At 39.2% G+C, this 14,114-nt stretch overlaps 1 protein-coding gene across 4 annotated transcripts in view; it reads left to right on the top strand.

Moving 5' to 3' along the window:
• The window catches only part of BTRC (beta-transducin repeat containing E3 ubiquitin protein ligase), a 210,133-nt gene that overhangs the window by 119,864 nt on the left and 76,155 nt on the right, over positions 1-14,114 (top strand). For all 4 annotated transcript variants that reach the window (XM_026446547.1, XM_026446544.2, XM_026446545.2 and 1 more), the window contains one exon: positions 10,691-10,780. In XM_026446547.1, the coding sequence (XP_026302332.1) occupies positions 10,754-10,780 (27 nt within the window). In that variant the 5' untranslated portion in view covers positions 10,691-10,753. The remainder of the gene's footprint in view (positions 1-10,690; positions 10,781-14,114) is intronic.

The following is a 14,114-nucleotide window of genomic DNA, read 5'->3' as shown; positions in this document are numbered from 1 at the left end:
CTTGGGAGATAAGCAAAGTCATTTACCCATTTTACAGATGGAATGTCTAGAAAATAAAGTCCTATATATAGCCCTACTCTGGAAACTCCCTCAGGCCTGGCACAGAATTTCTGAATCTATCTAATGTTCCCCTGAATATGTTATTACATATTCATTCATGAAGGGAAAAGAGGGTAATTTTGAAGGAAAACAAATTTTCTTTTTATAACTTAGTATTTTCAGAAAAATAGCATGATACATTTATTGATTGACTGGACAAACCTCTGTAAAAGATTTACTCCTAAGGTACTTTTATTGGAAGCTTTCATACAGTGAATTATACAGATATTAATTGTGTAAGTCTGAACTTTTGATAAATCTAACTACTTGTGTAACCACCACCCTAATTAAACTATAGAATATTTTCATTACCCAGGAATGTCTCTTGTTCTCCTTTCTACTTACTTTCCGCACCACCAATGGATCAAATGACTGATCAGCTTACTGTCACTATAGATTAATTTTGCCTTTTCTAGAATTTTGTGTAATTGGAATGCTACATTTTTGGGGTCTAACATTCACTTTGCATAATGTTTGTGAGATTCCTCTATGTTGCTGTGCATATCAGTAGTTTATTCTCTTTCATTGAGTGGAATAAATATATTGCAATTTGTTTTCTGTCTCCTTTTGGTGGATATCTGAGCCATTTCCATCATTATAAGTGAAGTTACTATGAATGTTCTTCCATAAAGGTTTTTGGTGAGCATATGTTAAGTACTTTTTCATGTGCTTATTGGTTATTCAGACATTTTCTTTGTGAAGTATCTTTTAAGTTTTTAGCCATTTTAAAAATTGCATTGTTTGCCTTTTTATTATTGAGTTGTAGACTCAACTATATTGAATTCTGGATACCATTCATTTGTCGGGTATATGTACTCTGATTATTTTCTCACAGTCTATGGCTTGCCTGTTCACGGTGTGTTTTGATGAGAAGTTTCTAATATTTGGATGAAATCCAGTCTACCAATTTTTTCTTTCTTTTCTTTTCTTTTTTTTTTTTTGAGACGGAGTCTCACTCTGTCCCCCAGGCTGGAGTGCAGTGACATGATCTCGGCTCACTGCAACCTCCATCTCCCGGGTTCAAGCGATTCTTGTGCCTCAGCCTCCTGAGTAGATGGGATTACAGGCATGCCCCACACCGTCCAGCTAATTTTTTTATTTTTAGTAGAGACAGGGTTTCACCGTGTTGGCCAGGCTGGTCTCGAACTCCAGACCTCGTGTGATCCGACCGCCTCAGCCTCCCAAAGTGCTGGGGTTACAGGCATGAGCCACCGCACCCAGCTGGTTTTTTCTTTTAGATGGGATACTTCCTTTGGTCCTACCTGAGATATCTTCTTTGTCTACCCCATGATTATGAAGATATTCTTCTAAGTTTTCTTCTGGGAGCTTTGTAAGTTTAGAATTTATACTTCATTCTGTGATCCATCTCAAATTCTTATACGTGCCGTGAAGTAGAGTTTGGGCTTCATTGTTTTTGCAATAATTTCATGCAGTTGTTTCAGCACCATTGTTGAAAAGACTTTCTTTTCCCTCATTGAATTACATGAATTCATTTGTCCAAACCATTTAGTTATGTAAGAGTAGTCTATTCTTGAACCTCCTGAAGAAAACGTTGCTGCTGGACACAGAGCAGTGGGTGACAGTGGCTAAGGCACTGACTCATCCCTATTTTATGTCCCTGTAGACAAGGAGGACAAGAAAAATGACAGGTGTCTATCCTTGCACCAAATACCATAGTGTCTTGATTATTGTAGTTTTATATAATGGGCCATGAAATCAGGTAGTGTGAGTTCTCCAGATTTGTTGTTTTATTTTTTGTTATTCCAGATAGTTTGCATTTCTATATAAGTTTTAGAATCAACCTAGCACTTTCTATTAAAAAGAAGTCTGTGTGGTGGCTCACACCTATAATCCCAGCACTTTAGGTGGCCGAAGTGGGAGGATCGCTGGAGCCCATTTTGTTGGAGGCTACAGTGAGTCATGATCACACCACTGCACTCCAGCCTGGGCAACCGAGTGAGAACCTGTCTCCAAAAATCGACAGACATCTAGATAACTACTTTTTTTTTTTCATCTGAGATATATCATATAGGATTTTGCCCCCTTTATTCTGTTACGACAAATTACCTTGATTTTTGTTAAGAATTTTTGTGTCTGTTTCATGTGAGGTACTGGTTTTTAGTTTTCTTTTTTAAGAGTTTACCAGGTTTTGGTATCACGGTTATGCTGGTCTCATAAAATGAATTGGGAAGTCTTCCTCCCATTCTCCTCTATTTTCTAAAAGCACTTGTGTATAATCCTGGTGGTGTTTCTTCCTTCAGATTTCATAGAATTCATGAGTGAAAGCACTTGGGCCTGGAGTTTTCTTTGTGAAACTTTTTTTTTAATGTATTATTTAAATTTATGTGGCAAGATTTTTTAGAGCATTTTGAATTTCTTTTAGAGGTTTAGAGCTGTTCAGATTTTCTGTTTCATGTTGTGTCAATTTTGATAATTTGTGTTTTTGAAGAAATATTTCCTGTTTATTCAACAGATTATAATATGTTAATATCTTTTATTTTAATACTGTGGTTGTTTCATATTGAGCTACTGAAAGCCTCTTTAGGCGGGCTTCCATGCCCCCTTTGACATATCTTCATCGTTGTCTGAGTATTTCCATCTTACAGTTTCCCTCAGTCCTGGAATCAACCATATTTCCATGAATGTATGATTCCCTTTAGTGCAGAATGGTATTTAGAAACCAAGATTCAAACACTGACTTTTCTTTTACATCTATATTTATATACTTTGAAAACCATTAGTTCACATTGATAACTTCAATTCTAATTCAACCCCACAGGGTTTGGTCTAGATTTCTCTCTTTCCATATTTTGTTTTCCTTCCTTCCTTCTTTTTCTTTTCTTTTCTTTTCTCTCTTCTTTCTTTCTTATTTTTGGTAGAGATGAGGTCTCACTATGTTGCCCAGGCTGATCTTGAACTCCAGGGCTCAAGCACTCCTCCTGCATTGGCTTCTCAAAATGTTGCAATTATAGGCATGAGCCACCCCACCCCTTTCCTAACACAGGAAGCCTGGTTTGAGATTTTTTTCCTTTCAGCACTTTAAAAATGTTATTCGCAGCTGGGCATGGTGGCTCACGCCTATAATCCCAGCACTTTGGGAGGCCGAGGTTGGGTGTATCACCTGAGATCAGGAGTTCGAGACCAGCCTGGCCAATATGGTGAAACCCTGTCTCTACTAAAAATACAAAAATTATCTGGGTGTGGTGGTGCATGCTTGTAGTCCCAGCTACTTGGGAGGCTGAGGCAGGAGAATCGCTTGAACCCAGGGGACAGAGGTTGCAGTGAGCCAAGATCGTGCCCTTGCATTCCAGCCTGGGCCACAGAGTAGGAATCTACCTCAAAAATAAATAAATAAAATAAAAATAAAAATATTGTTCCCTTGTCTTCTAGCCTTCATTTTTTATGAAAAGCCTGACGTTATTAATATCATTACTCCTAGATATATAACATCCCCTTTTTCTTGGCTGCGTTCAAGGTTTTATCTTTGTCACTGGTTTTCAGCAGTTCTGACTGTGTGGGCCTATATGTGTTGTTTTCTTTGTATTTTTAATATGACTGGGGTTTACTGATCTTAAATCAGAAAGCCACTAGTTTTCACAAAATTTGGGGAAGTATTGGATCACCATTTTTATAACTTCTTTGCTGTACCATTCTCTTCTCTCTCCCTTGGACTCCAGCCATGCATATATTCTAGAAAACCCAGAATTGTCCCACACAGTGACTAAGACCAATCTTTTCTTTTTCCTTTTCTTAATCTCCTTTTTTCCCTCTCTGTTCTTCAGTTTATATGATTTCAGTTTATCTTTTTTTTTTTTTTAGTTTATCTGTCTTCATTGACCTTTTTTCTGCCACTTCCAGTCTGCTTTTTAATCCTCTCCAGTGAGTTTTTTTTTTTTTTTTTTAAGACAGGGTCTCACTCTGTCGCTCAGACTGAAGTGCAGTGGCATGAACATGGCCCTCTGCAGCCTTGACCTCCTGGACTCAAGCAACCTCCCACCCCAGTCTCCTGAGTAGCTGGGATTACAGGTGTACACCACTATGCCCAATTAATTTTTCTTTCTTTTTTTTTTTTTTTTTTTTGAGACAGAGTCTCAATCTGTTGCCCAGGCTGGAGTACAGTGGTGTAATCTCGGCTCACTGCAACCTCCACCTCCCGGGTTCAAGTGATTCTCCTCCCTCTGCCTCTCCAAGTAACTGGGATTACTGGTATGGGCCACCATGCCCTACTAATTTTTGTATTTTTAGTAGAGATGGCGTTTCACCAAGTTGGCTAGGCTGGTCTTGAACTCCTGACATCAGGTGATCTGCCCGCCTCAGCCTCCCAAAGTGCTAGGTGTAAGCCGCTGAGCCTGGCCAATTTTTTTTATTTTTTGTGGAGATAGGGACTCACTACATTGCCCAGGCTGGTCCTGAACTCCTGGGCTCAAGCTATCCTGCTGCCTCAGCCTCCTAAAGTGCTGAGATTATAGGCATGAGCCACCACGCCCAGCCTGAATTTTTCATTTCAGATAATGCACTCTTCAGTTCTAGAATTTCTATTTAGTTTATTTTTGGTTTTTCATTTTCTGGTAGAATTTTTCATCTGTTTATTCATTGTGATCATATCTTTTATTGCTATGTTCAAGTTTGAACATATCTATTTTAGCTTCTTTAGAGCTATAATATGTGCTAATTTCTACAACTAGGTCTTCTCAGGGTTGGTTTTTGGTTCATTTTTCTCTTGACAGTGGATCCCATTTATCTCCTTTTTCTCATGGTTAGTATTTTTTTGATTATATAACCAACATTATAAATGGTACATTGCAGAAACTCTGAATTCATTTTTTCTTCCTCTGATTAAATTACTGGCTGATCACTATGGCCTTGTAGAGGCTTGGTTTTATGTTTGTTAAGGTCAGGTGTGTTTTGGTTTTGCCCTTAGTCCTAAGACGTACTCTTGAATCTAAACTCATGGTCTCTTTGAATTTTCAATGGAAAGCCTAAGATGTTATTAAGTCCCTCTAACTTGATAAAAGTCAAACTCTAAACTCTTTCTCCCCTCATGAGCAGCAGCTGGAATATCTACATAGGCCTTTCAACCCTCCAGCTGTTGCTCTCCATTGAAATCCTTGGAATCTCCCCTTCATGTATGTAAGTTTGGGGGTTAGCCATAGATATGAGGGAAATTTATATTGATTTTTTTAGTCTTCCTCCTTCCCCTGTAGTTCTCTTTCATTTCTGGGATTTCTGTTCTCTATTGCCAGCCACTATGGCAATTTTGAACTCTATCACTTGATATCTCAAGCCAATAGACTGTGGCTTTCAGATTGAATTCTAGTCACTCTGCACCAAGTGGACCGGTGAGTGCCTTCGGGGGAAAAGCACATAAACACACATCTCACCCAGTGTGGTTCTCTTCTTTCAAGATCAGGCCACTCCTTCCCCATTTCTGCCTATTTTAAGTTGATCTCCAGTGCCTTTACATAGCTTTAAAATGTTTTTCCTGTCTGCAGGAGGGTTAATCTGATACAAACATTTCTGCCATTATTGGAAGCAGAACTCTTTGAGTCGAGTTATATTTTATTCAGCAAATACTGATTACTTCATAAATTTATCTTTAAAACAGTGAATTTTATTTTAAAAATATTTATGTTGTGTTTGTATGAATAGTAAATGTTTGTGGAATTAGACAATGCAAAAGAAATAACAAATCTAGAGCCCAGAATCTATATGCACCAATATTTAAATCTGTACACTAATTTCTAATGCTCTGTTTTTTCATATATATTTTGAAATAATTTTTGCTTAGATTATAAGAATAAAAAAAGTTGGTAAATTTTTTAAGGTTTAGCTTGTTTAAAAGAAAAACAGCTAGGCATGGTGGCTCACACCTGTAATCTCAGCACTTTGGGAGGCCAAGGCAGACGGATCAATTAAGGTCAGGAGTTCAAGACCAGCCTGGCCAACATGGTGAAACCCTGTCTCTACTAAAAATACAAAAAATTAGCCGGGCGTGGTGGCACATGTCTGTAATCCCAGCTACTTGGTAGGCTGAGGCAGGAGAATCACTTGAACCTGAGAGGTGCAGGTTACAGTGAGCCGAGATTGTGCCACTGCACTCCAGCTTGGGAGACAGAGTAAGACTCTGTCTCAAAAAAAAAACAAACAAACAAACAAACAAAACGAAAAACAAAAAACTGACTTTATAGTATCGATGGAGAGTTATATTTCTCTACTATTTTCCCCATTTTTTCTTAAATTTTACGTATTTTCTTTCCAAAGAATAATAGTTGATCAAAATCAGATTCTTTAAAATATCTGTTCATGCTGATATAAATAAACAAATGAGTAAATAAACAAATGAGGAGTGAAATCACAGCTTTTCCTTACAGAAGAATTCCAGTTAATAAATGTGGAAGGAAAGACAAAAATAATAAATTCACTATTAGAATACACAGTAAAAATTACCATAGACATGATTCTCCAATGGATGCTAAAATTAGAAGCTGAGATTCAAGTAGAAACAGAATATTTGCATAGTCTCAAAGTATTTTGCCATATATATATATGTATTCAGTAATTCCTAAGGGAAAAATAATGTTTATACTGGAGAATCTTGGCAGATATGTCCTTAGCTATATAATCAAGGCTAACATCACCAGAAATATCAACATACCTTCTGATTTGATGCAGTGAGAAGGGCACATCACCTCTAAAGTATCTTTCCCCAAAATAACCTCAGTCTGATCATGAGAAAACATCAGACAAACCCAACTTGAGGCACAGTCTGTAGATTAACTGATCAGTGCTGTTTAGCAGTATCAGTCGTGAAAGACAAGGAAAGACTGAGGGATTGTTCAAAATAAGAGGAGCCCTAAGAGACATGACAAATAAATGCAATGTGGAATCCTAGATTAGATGCTGAACAGAAAAAGGGCATTAGTGGAAAAACGTGAAACCTGAGTAAGTTCTGTACTTTATATAGTACCAAGTTAATTTCTTCATTTTGATAAATGTTCTGTGATTATGTAAGACATTAACATATGGGTAAGCTGGGTGACGAGTATATAAGAAATATTTATTTTTTCTTTCTTTCTTTTTTTAAAGAGATGGTATCTTGATTTGTTGCCCAGGCTGAAGTGCAGTGGCATAATCATAGCTCCCCGCAGTCTTCAACTCCCAGGCTCAGTCAATCCTCCTGAATAACCAGGACTACAGGCCTATGCTGCCACGCCCAGTTAGTTTTTTTTTTTTAATAGAAATGTGGGGCTTGTATGGAACTCCTGGTTTCAAGTAACCCTCCTGCCTCTACCTCCCAAAGTGCTGGTATTATAGGCATGAGCCACTGTTCTTTTTTTTTTTTTTTTTTTGAGACGGAGTCTGGCTATGTCGCCCAGGCTGGAGTGCAGTGGCCAGATCTCACGGATCTCAGCTCACTGCAAGCTCCGCCTCCCGGGTTTTACGCCATTCTCCTGCCTCAGCCTCCGGGTAGCTGGGACTACAGGCGCCCGCCACCACGCCCGGCTAGTTTTTTGTATTTTTTTTTAGTAGAGACGGGATTTCACCATGTTAGCCAGGATGGTCTCGATCTCCTGACCTCGTGATCTGCCCGTCTCGGCCTCCCAAAGTGCTGGGATTACAGGCTTGAGCCACCGCGCCCGGCCTGAGCCACTGTTCTTGACCTTTACTATTTTTGTACTTGTTCCATAAATCTAAAATTATCTCAAAATGTTAAAAAATTGAATTCTTTCTTACTGTTGGTTTTAAGTGTGTCTTAAGATTTTTCTTCTTAAATCTAACACAAATATTTATAGCAATGGTTCCCGAAGAGTGTTGCTGGATCAGCAGCACTAATGTAAACTGGGGCCTTATTAAAAATGCAAATATTCAGAAGCTCTGGGGATGGAACCTAGCAATCTATGTTTGTTTTGTTTCATTTTGTTTTGAGACAGAGTCTTGCTCTGTCACCCACACTGGAGTGCAGTGGCGCAATCTCGGCTCACTGCAGCCTCTGCTTCCCAGGTTCAAATGATTCTTCTGCCTCAGCCTCCTGAGTAGCTGGATTACAGGCATGCGGCACCATGTCTGGCTAAATTTTTTTTTTTGTTTCTTTAGTAGAGACGGGGTTTCACCATGTTGGCCAGGCTGGTCTCAAACTTCTGTTCTCAAGTGATCCACCTGCCTTCACCTCCCAAAGTGCTGGGATTACAGGTGTTAGCCACCGGGCCCCACTGAGATCTGTTTTAACAAGCCCTCCTTCCAGATGATTCTGATGCACACTAAAGTTTGATAAACATGATTTATACCATCAGTAAAAACTTAAGACTAAAAGGAAACATTTCTATTAATACATTGTCCAGTAATGACTAATAAGTTTGCTTTTCATGAAGTATAACTATAGTTTTACCAATGTTTTGTTTTGTTTTTGGTAAGGGGCCTCGCTCTGTTGCTCAAGCTGATCTCAAACTCCTAGGCTCAAGTGATTCCCCTGCCTTGGCGTACCAAAGTGCTGGGATCACAGGCGTGAGCCACCATGCCCAGTTACCACCAATTTTTAAAATCCATTTCCTATGATTTTTCCTATTTTATTTAGAGACAGTGTCTTGCTCTGTTGCCCAGGCTGGAGTGCAGTGGCGTGATCTCGGCTCACTACAACCTCCATCTCCTGGGCTCAAGCGATTCTTGTGCCTCAGCTTCCTGAGTAGCTGGAACTACAGGTACCCACCACCATGCCCGGCTAATTTTTTGTATTTTAGTAGAGACAGGGTTTCACCGCGTTGCCCAGGGTGGCATCTTCCCTCCTTGGCTTCCCAAAGTGAGGCTTATAGGCGTGAGCCACCGCAGCTGGCCTGATTTTTCTATTTTATCTCCTGAACATTACCAGATGTACTTAAGGGATAACTTCTAAGGTCTAGATAGGCCCAGTGAGGCTGCTCATGCCTGTAATCCCAGCACTTTGGGAGGCCAAGGCGGATGGGTCACCTGAGGTCAGGAGTTCAAGACCAGCCTGACCAACGTGATGAAACCCCATCTCTACTAAAAATACAAAAAATTAGCTGGGTATGGTGGCGGGCGCCTGTAAGCCCAGCTACTTGGGAGACTGAGGCAGGAGAATCGCTTGAACCTGGGAGGCAGAGTTTGTAGCAAGCTGAGATTGTGCCACTGTACTCCAGCCTTGGCAACAGGGCAAGACTCCATCTCAAAAAAAATATTAAAAAAAAAGATGTAGGTAAATGTTGATTTATCTTTTTTCAGTGTTCTTTCTTTCTTTCTTTCTTTCTTTCTTTCTTTCTTTTTTTTGAGACGGACTCTCGCTCTGTCGCCCAGGCTGGAGTGCAGTGGCCAGATCTCAGCTCACTGGAAGCTCCGCCTCCCGGGTTTACGCTATTCTCCTGCCTCAGCCTCCCGAGTAACTGGGACTACCGGTGCCCGCCACATCGCCCGGCTAGTTTTTTTGTATTTTTTTTTTTTTAGTAGAGACGGGGTTTCACCGTGTTAGCCAGGATGGTCTTGATCTCCTGACCTCGTGATCCACCCGTCTCGGCCTCCCAAAGTGCTGGGATTACAGGCTTGAGCCACCGCGCCCGGCCTTAGTGTTCTTTCAATTTTGGTTTCTTTTTTCTTTTTAAAGCCAAAAGTCAAAGCTTGTACTGATACTCTTTTAAAAATATTTCATGATTTGTTTTAAAATCTTTTTTTTTTTCTGGGTAGTTTGAAATTTTTTCATTTATTGTTCTGAATAAGAAACATGTCAGCTGAACACGATGGCTCATCGCTGTAATCCCAGCACATTAGAAGCCTGAGGCAGGAGGATCACTTGAGCTCAGGAGTTCAAGACCAGCTTCGGCAACATGGCAAAACCCCGTCCCTACAAAAAAATACAAAAAATTAGCTGGGCGTGGTGGCATGCACCTATAGTCCCCCACCTACTCCAGCGGATCACTTGAGTCCCAGAGGCATAGATTGCAGTGAGCCAAGATCTCACTGCTATACTTCCAGCTGGTGTGACAGAGTAAGACCCTATCTCAAAAAAAAAAAAAAAAAAAAGAGAGAGAGAAAGAAACATGTCCTCTGCGGGAGGCTGAGGCAGGAGAATCGCTTGAACCCCGGAGGTGGAGGTTACAATAAGCCAAGATCACGCCACTGCACCCCAGCCTGGGCGACAGGGCAAGACTTCATCTCCTGGGGGGAAGGGGACGTGGGGGGAAAACATGCCCTCTAACTTCTTTCAGATCTTGATCGTTTTGAGAGTTTACAAGGAAACACAACAAAAATAAATCTTTTCTTAGAACAGTAACTTGTTTTAAACAGAACTAAGCTCTTCAAATTTGCATTTTAAAATGCTATATAATCAGTACCCTCACCTTCCGTTAATTGTTAATACAGTGAAGCCACTGCTGCTTACATACTTGTTCATGGGCACATCAGTAGCTTTTGTGGGCTCTATCTTTGCCCTCCTCCTTTTCCAACTTACCTCTCAGTTCCCATAAGTCTTAATGTATAGATAAAATCTATTTGTGTTTTGACTTGAGAAATAGAGCAGAATATGAAAACAGTATATGGTAGTATTTCAATATTTTAAAAACCTGTTTCCAACAAATTCTTTTTACAGACGTACAACAGCTGTGCCAGACTCTGCTTAAACCAAGAAACAGTATGTTTAGCAAGCACTGCTATGAAGACTGAGAATTGTGTGGCCAAAGTAAGTAATATTGCTCATCAATGTATATTATACCACACCATAACAGTACCATATCTGTAGACATCTTTACCCAGTATTGCTTAAGGACTATTACAGGATTATATATTTAAGAAAAAAATATAAACAGGCATCATTTTATCTAGAACAGATTGCAAGTTAGATTCTCCACCTCTTAATTGCAACAGAATCTTTTGCTTATGAATTCTGGTCACACTTTAGACTGATTCACATTTGTTTCTTGACACTAGTTGTAGATTATCACATATCAGTAAGATTTGTATAAGATAATGTACAATTGTTTTGATAAGTTTATGGTTTTTAAATGCAGTTATGTATAGAGTACATCACATTGCAAGGATTGTGAAATACGCTGTAGGCAACCCAATTATTATATCACTATTATTATTTATTGAGTGGCTAATGTTAGAAATACTGCTTTTGATGATCTTGATCCACATGGACAAGTATGTTTAGTCATGTCTATAGGCTACCTCTTTTTCATGTATATATGTCATCTCTATAGCCTAGATGTAAAATTTATCTTAAATATTAGAGATCTGATGCTTTTTATATCTATCATAACTCACATTTTCCAAATATCTGTCATTACTAAGGAACTTTGACTTAAATTCAAGTGTCAGACATTTTATTTTAGGAATAAGTACTATTAAGTATGGACTTTGTTTCTTTTACTTGAATTATCTGCAAAAATATTGCCTTTATATGTATTCATAGATTTGTTACTGTTACAACATTCCCAACTGCAACTATTTTAGTATAACCTATTTTATTGTAGACCCAGGCCCTCAGTTCCTTACTGTTATTATTAGAGCCAGGACTGGTATCATGTAGTTGCTATCCTTTGCTACAGAAATCTAAGAACAGTTGTCTTAGTCCATGTGGGCTGCTATAACAAAAATACTGTAAGCTGGGTGGCTTATAAACAAAGCTAATTTTTTTCTTATAGGGGCTGAGAAGTCCAAGATCAGAGCATTAGCAGATTCAGTGTCTGGTGAGGGCTTGCTCTCTGCTTCATAGATGGCGCCTTCTCACTGCATCCTCACATGATAGAAGAGACTAGCTAGATATATGAGGTCTCTTTTTTAAGGGCACTAATCCCATTTACAACGGGTCTGCCTTCATGAGTTTGGGAGAATACAAACATTCAGAACATAGCAAAAGCAGAGTTTTTGTTTATTTTTTCTTAAAACATTTAATAGTCTCTGGGCCTGCTCTATCAGCTGGAAATATATCACACAAAATATAACCATTGAAATCATACATATAAGAAATATCAGAATTTATTTCAAATTATAGTTTAAAAAGGTAGAGTTCATCAGTTAAATGTCTCTTAAATTCAAATATGTTAATAATTTGCTACAAAATGTAATTATTATAAATTACATTTTTATTTTTTCAGTCATTTAGTCACAACTAACAAGTGCTCATTGACTCTATTTTGTTTTGTTTTATTTTATTTTTAGAGACAGGGTCTTGCTCTGTCGCCCAGGGTAGTGTGCAATGGCACAATCCTAGCCCAATGCAGCCTTTACCTCCTGGGCTCAAGCCCTGATCTTCCAGCCTCAGCCTCCCGAGTAGCTGAGAACACGATCGCATGCCACCACACCCAGCTAATTTTTGGTTTTTGGTTTTTTAGAGGTGTTTTGTTTTGTTTTGTAGAGATGAGGTGTTGCTGTATTGCCTAGGCTGGTCTCGAACTCCCGGCCTCAAGTGATCCCCCAGACCTGCCAAAGAGTTGGGATTACAAGCGTGAGCCACGGCACTCAGCCCGAGTCTCCTTTATATCCTGCTTTTGTGCATGGAAACAGGAGTACACAGTTATTTGGGCCTTTAAAAATAAAAATATTCTTTTTTTTTTTTTGGCCCTGCTGCTCTTAGTTTCATCACAAGTGGGTGACTTCTGGCTAAATAAGGTAAAATTTTAGCATGAGCACCAATCCAAGGACAGGGTGATGATTTTAATGAGTTTCATTGAGAGCTGGCCAAGTGAGCATCTGTTCCTTTTGTTTTCTCCATACTTTGTAAGCCAGGATCTCTAATCTAAATAGGTTGGTGTGTGTCTATATGATGTGGAGTTTTTTTGTTTTTGTTTTTTTTCTCCTACCCTCTGCTTTGGTGGTACATGTTTGGGAACCTTCTGCCCTCTAGCACAATGATGTAATCTCTTCCATGCTCTTGGGTCTTGAGTGAGAAAGTAAGTTTGCTCATTGCTGCTCATCAGTCTGTTTTACTTGCTCCCAGGTGGTGACCTTCTCATTGCATTGTTGCTTATTTTAACATTATTCTGACACCCATAACCTTTCATTGTCCTCTTAAATAATCTAATTTAATAATGATGTCTATCATTTCCTATTGGAACCCAGTTAAATCACTGGTTCATTTTTTTTGAGATGGAGTCTCACTGTGTTGCCCAGGCTGGAGTACAGTGGTGCCATTTCAGCTCACTACAACCTCCATCTCCTGGGTTCAAGCCATTCGCCTGCCTGAGCCTCCTGAGTGGCTAGGATTACAGAAGCGTGTTACCACACCCAGCTAATTTTTGTATTTTTTAGTAGAAACAGGGTTTCACCACATTGGCCAGGCTGTTCTTGAGCTTTTGACCTCAGGTGATCTGCCCGCCTCGGCCTCCCAAAGTGCTGGGATTACAGGTGTGAGCCGCTTGCGCCCGGCCAAGTTTTTTCTTTTTTATTTACATGTGTTTTGTGTGTCTCATGATCCCTAACTGTTTCTGTTGGCCTCATTTATTGCTTGACCTTTGAATGGAATGACTTGTCATTATTTTGTTGGTCTGCAAGCTTGTCCCTATTTCCTGTTCTTCACCTTTAGTCCTTAACTGAATAGTTTCATCTGCTACATTGATATGGCTACAGTGTTTTCTCAACTTGGTACAAGTGTCTGTTGTTGATTTAGATTATACTCCATTGTGGCTTGAACCATTTCCATGTGAGAACAACTATAATATAGCGATATCAGCCGTTTTTGTTCTCTAGTTCAAAGAGTGACTTTGGCTTGGCTAGAGATACTAAGTATAGTCCAAAACCTTATTATTGAATACGGTTCATGTAAGTTTTAGAGAAGACATTAATACCATTTATTTCCCTAAAAGCACCAATGGTATTCTGTTTGGACCCCTATAATACCTTGATTGTAACTCTTTGGCAGAAATATCATAGTCTTACAATAGCTCTTTACGAAGAGTACCCATTAGTCCTCTGTAGAATACAAGAAAACAAAGCTATAAAACAAATTACAACCACCCTAAATTGGCAATAATCTTGTTAATCTTTAATTTGAAGAAACAGGCCTAAGAAAA

This window comes from Piliocolobus tephrosceles, chromosome 9 (genome assembly GCF_002776525.5).
Source record: "Piliocolobus tephrosceles isolate RC106 chromosome 9, ASM277652v3, whole genome shotgun sequence".
NCBI classification, from domain to species: Eukaryota; Metazoa; Chordata; class Mammalia; order Primates; family Cercopithecidae; genus Piliocolobus; species Piliocolobus tephrosceles.
This window is presented reverse-complemented; position numbering and strand designations above follow the sequence as displayed.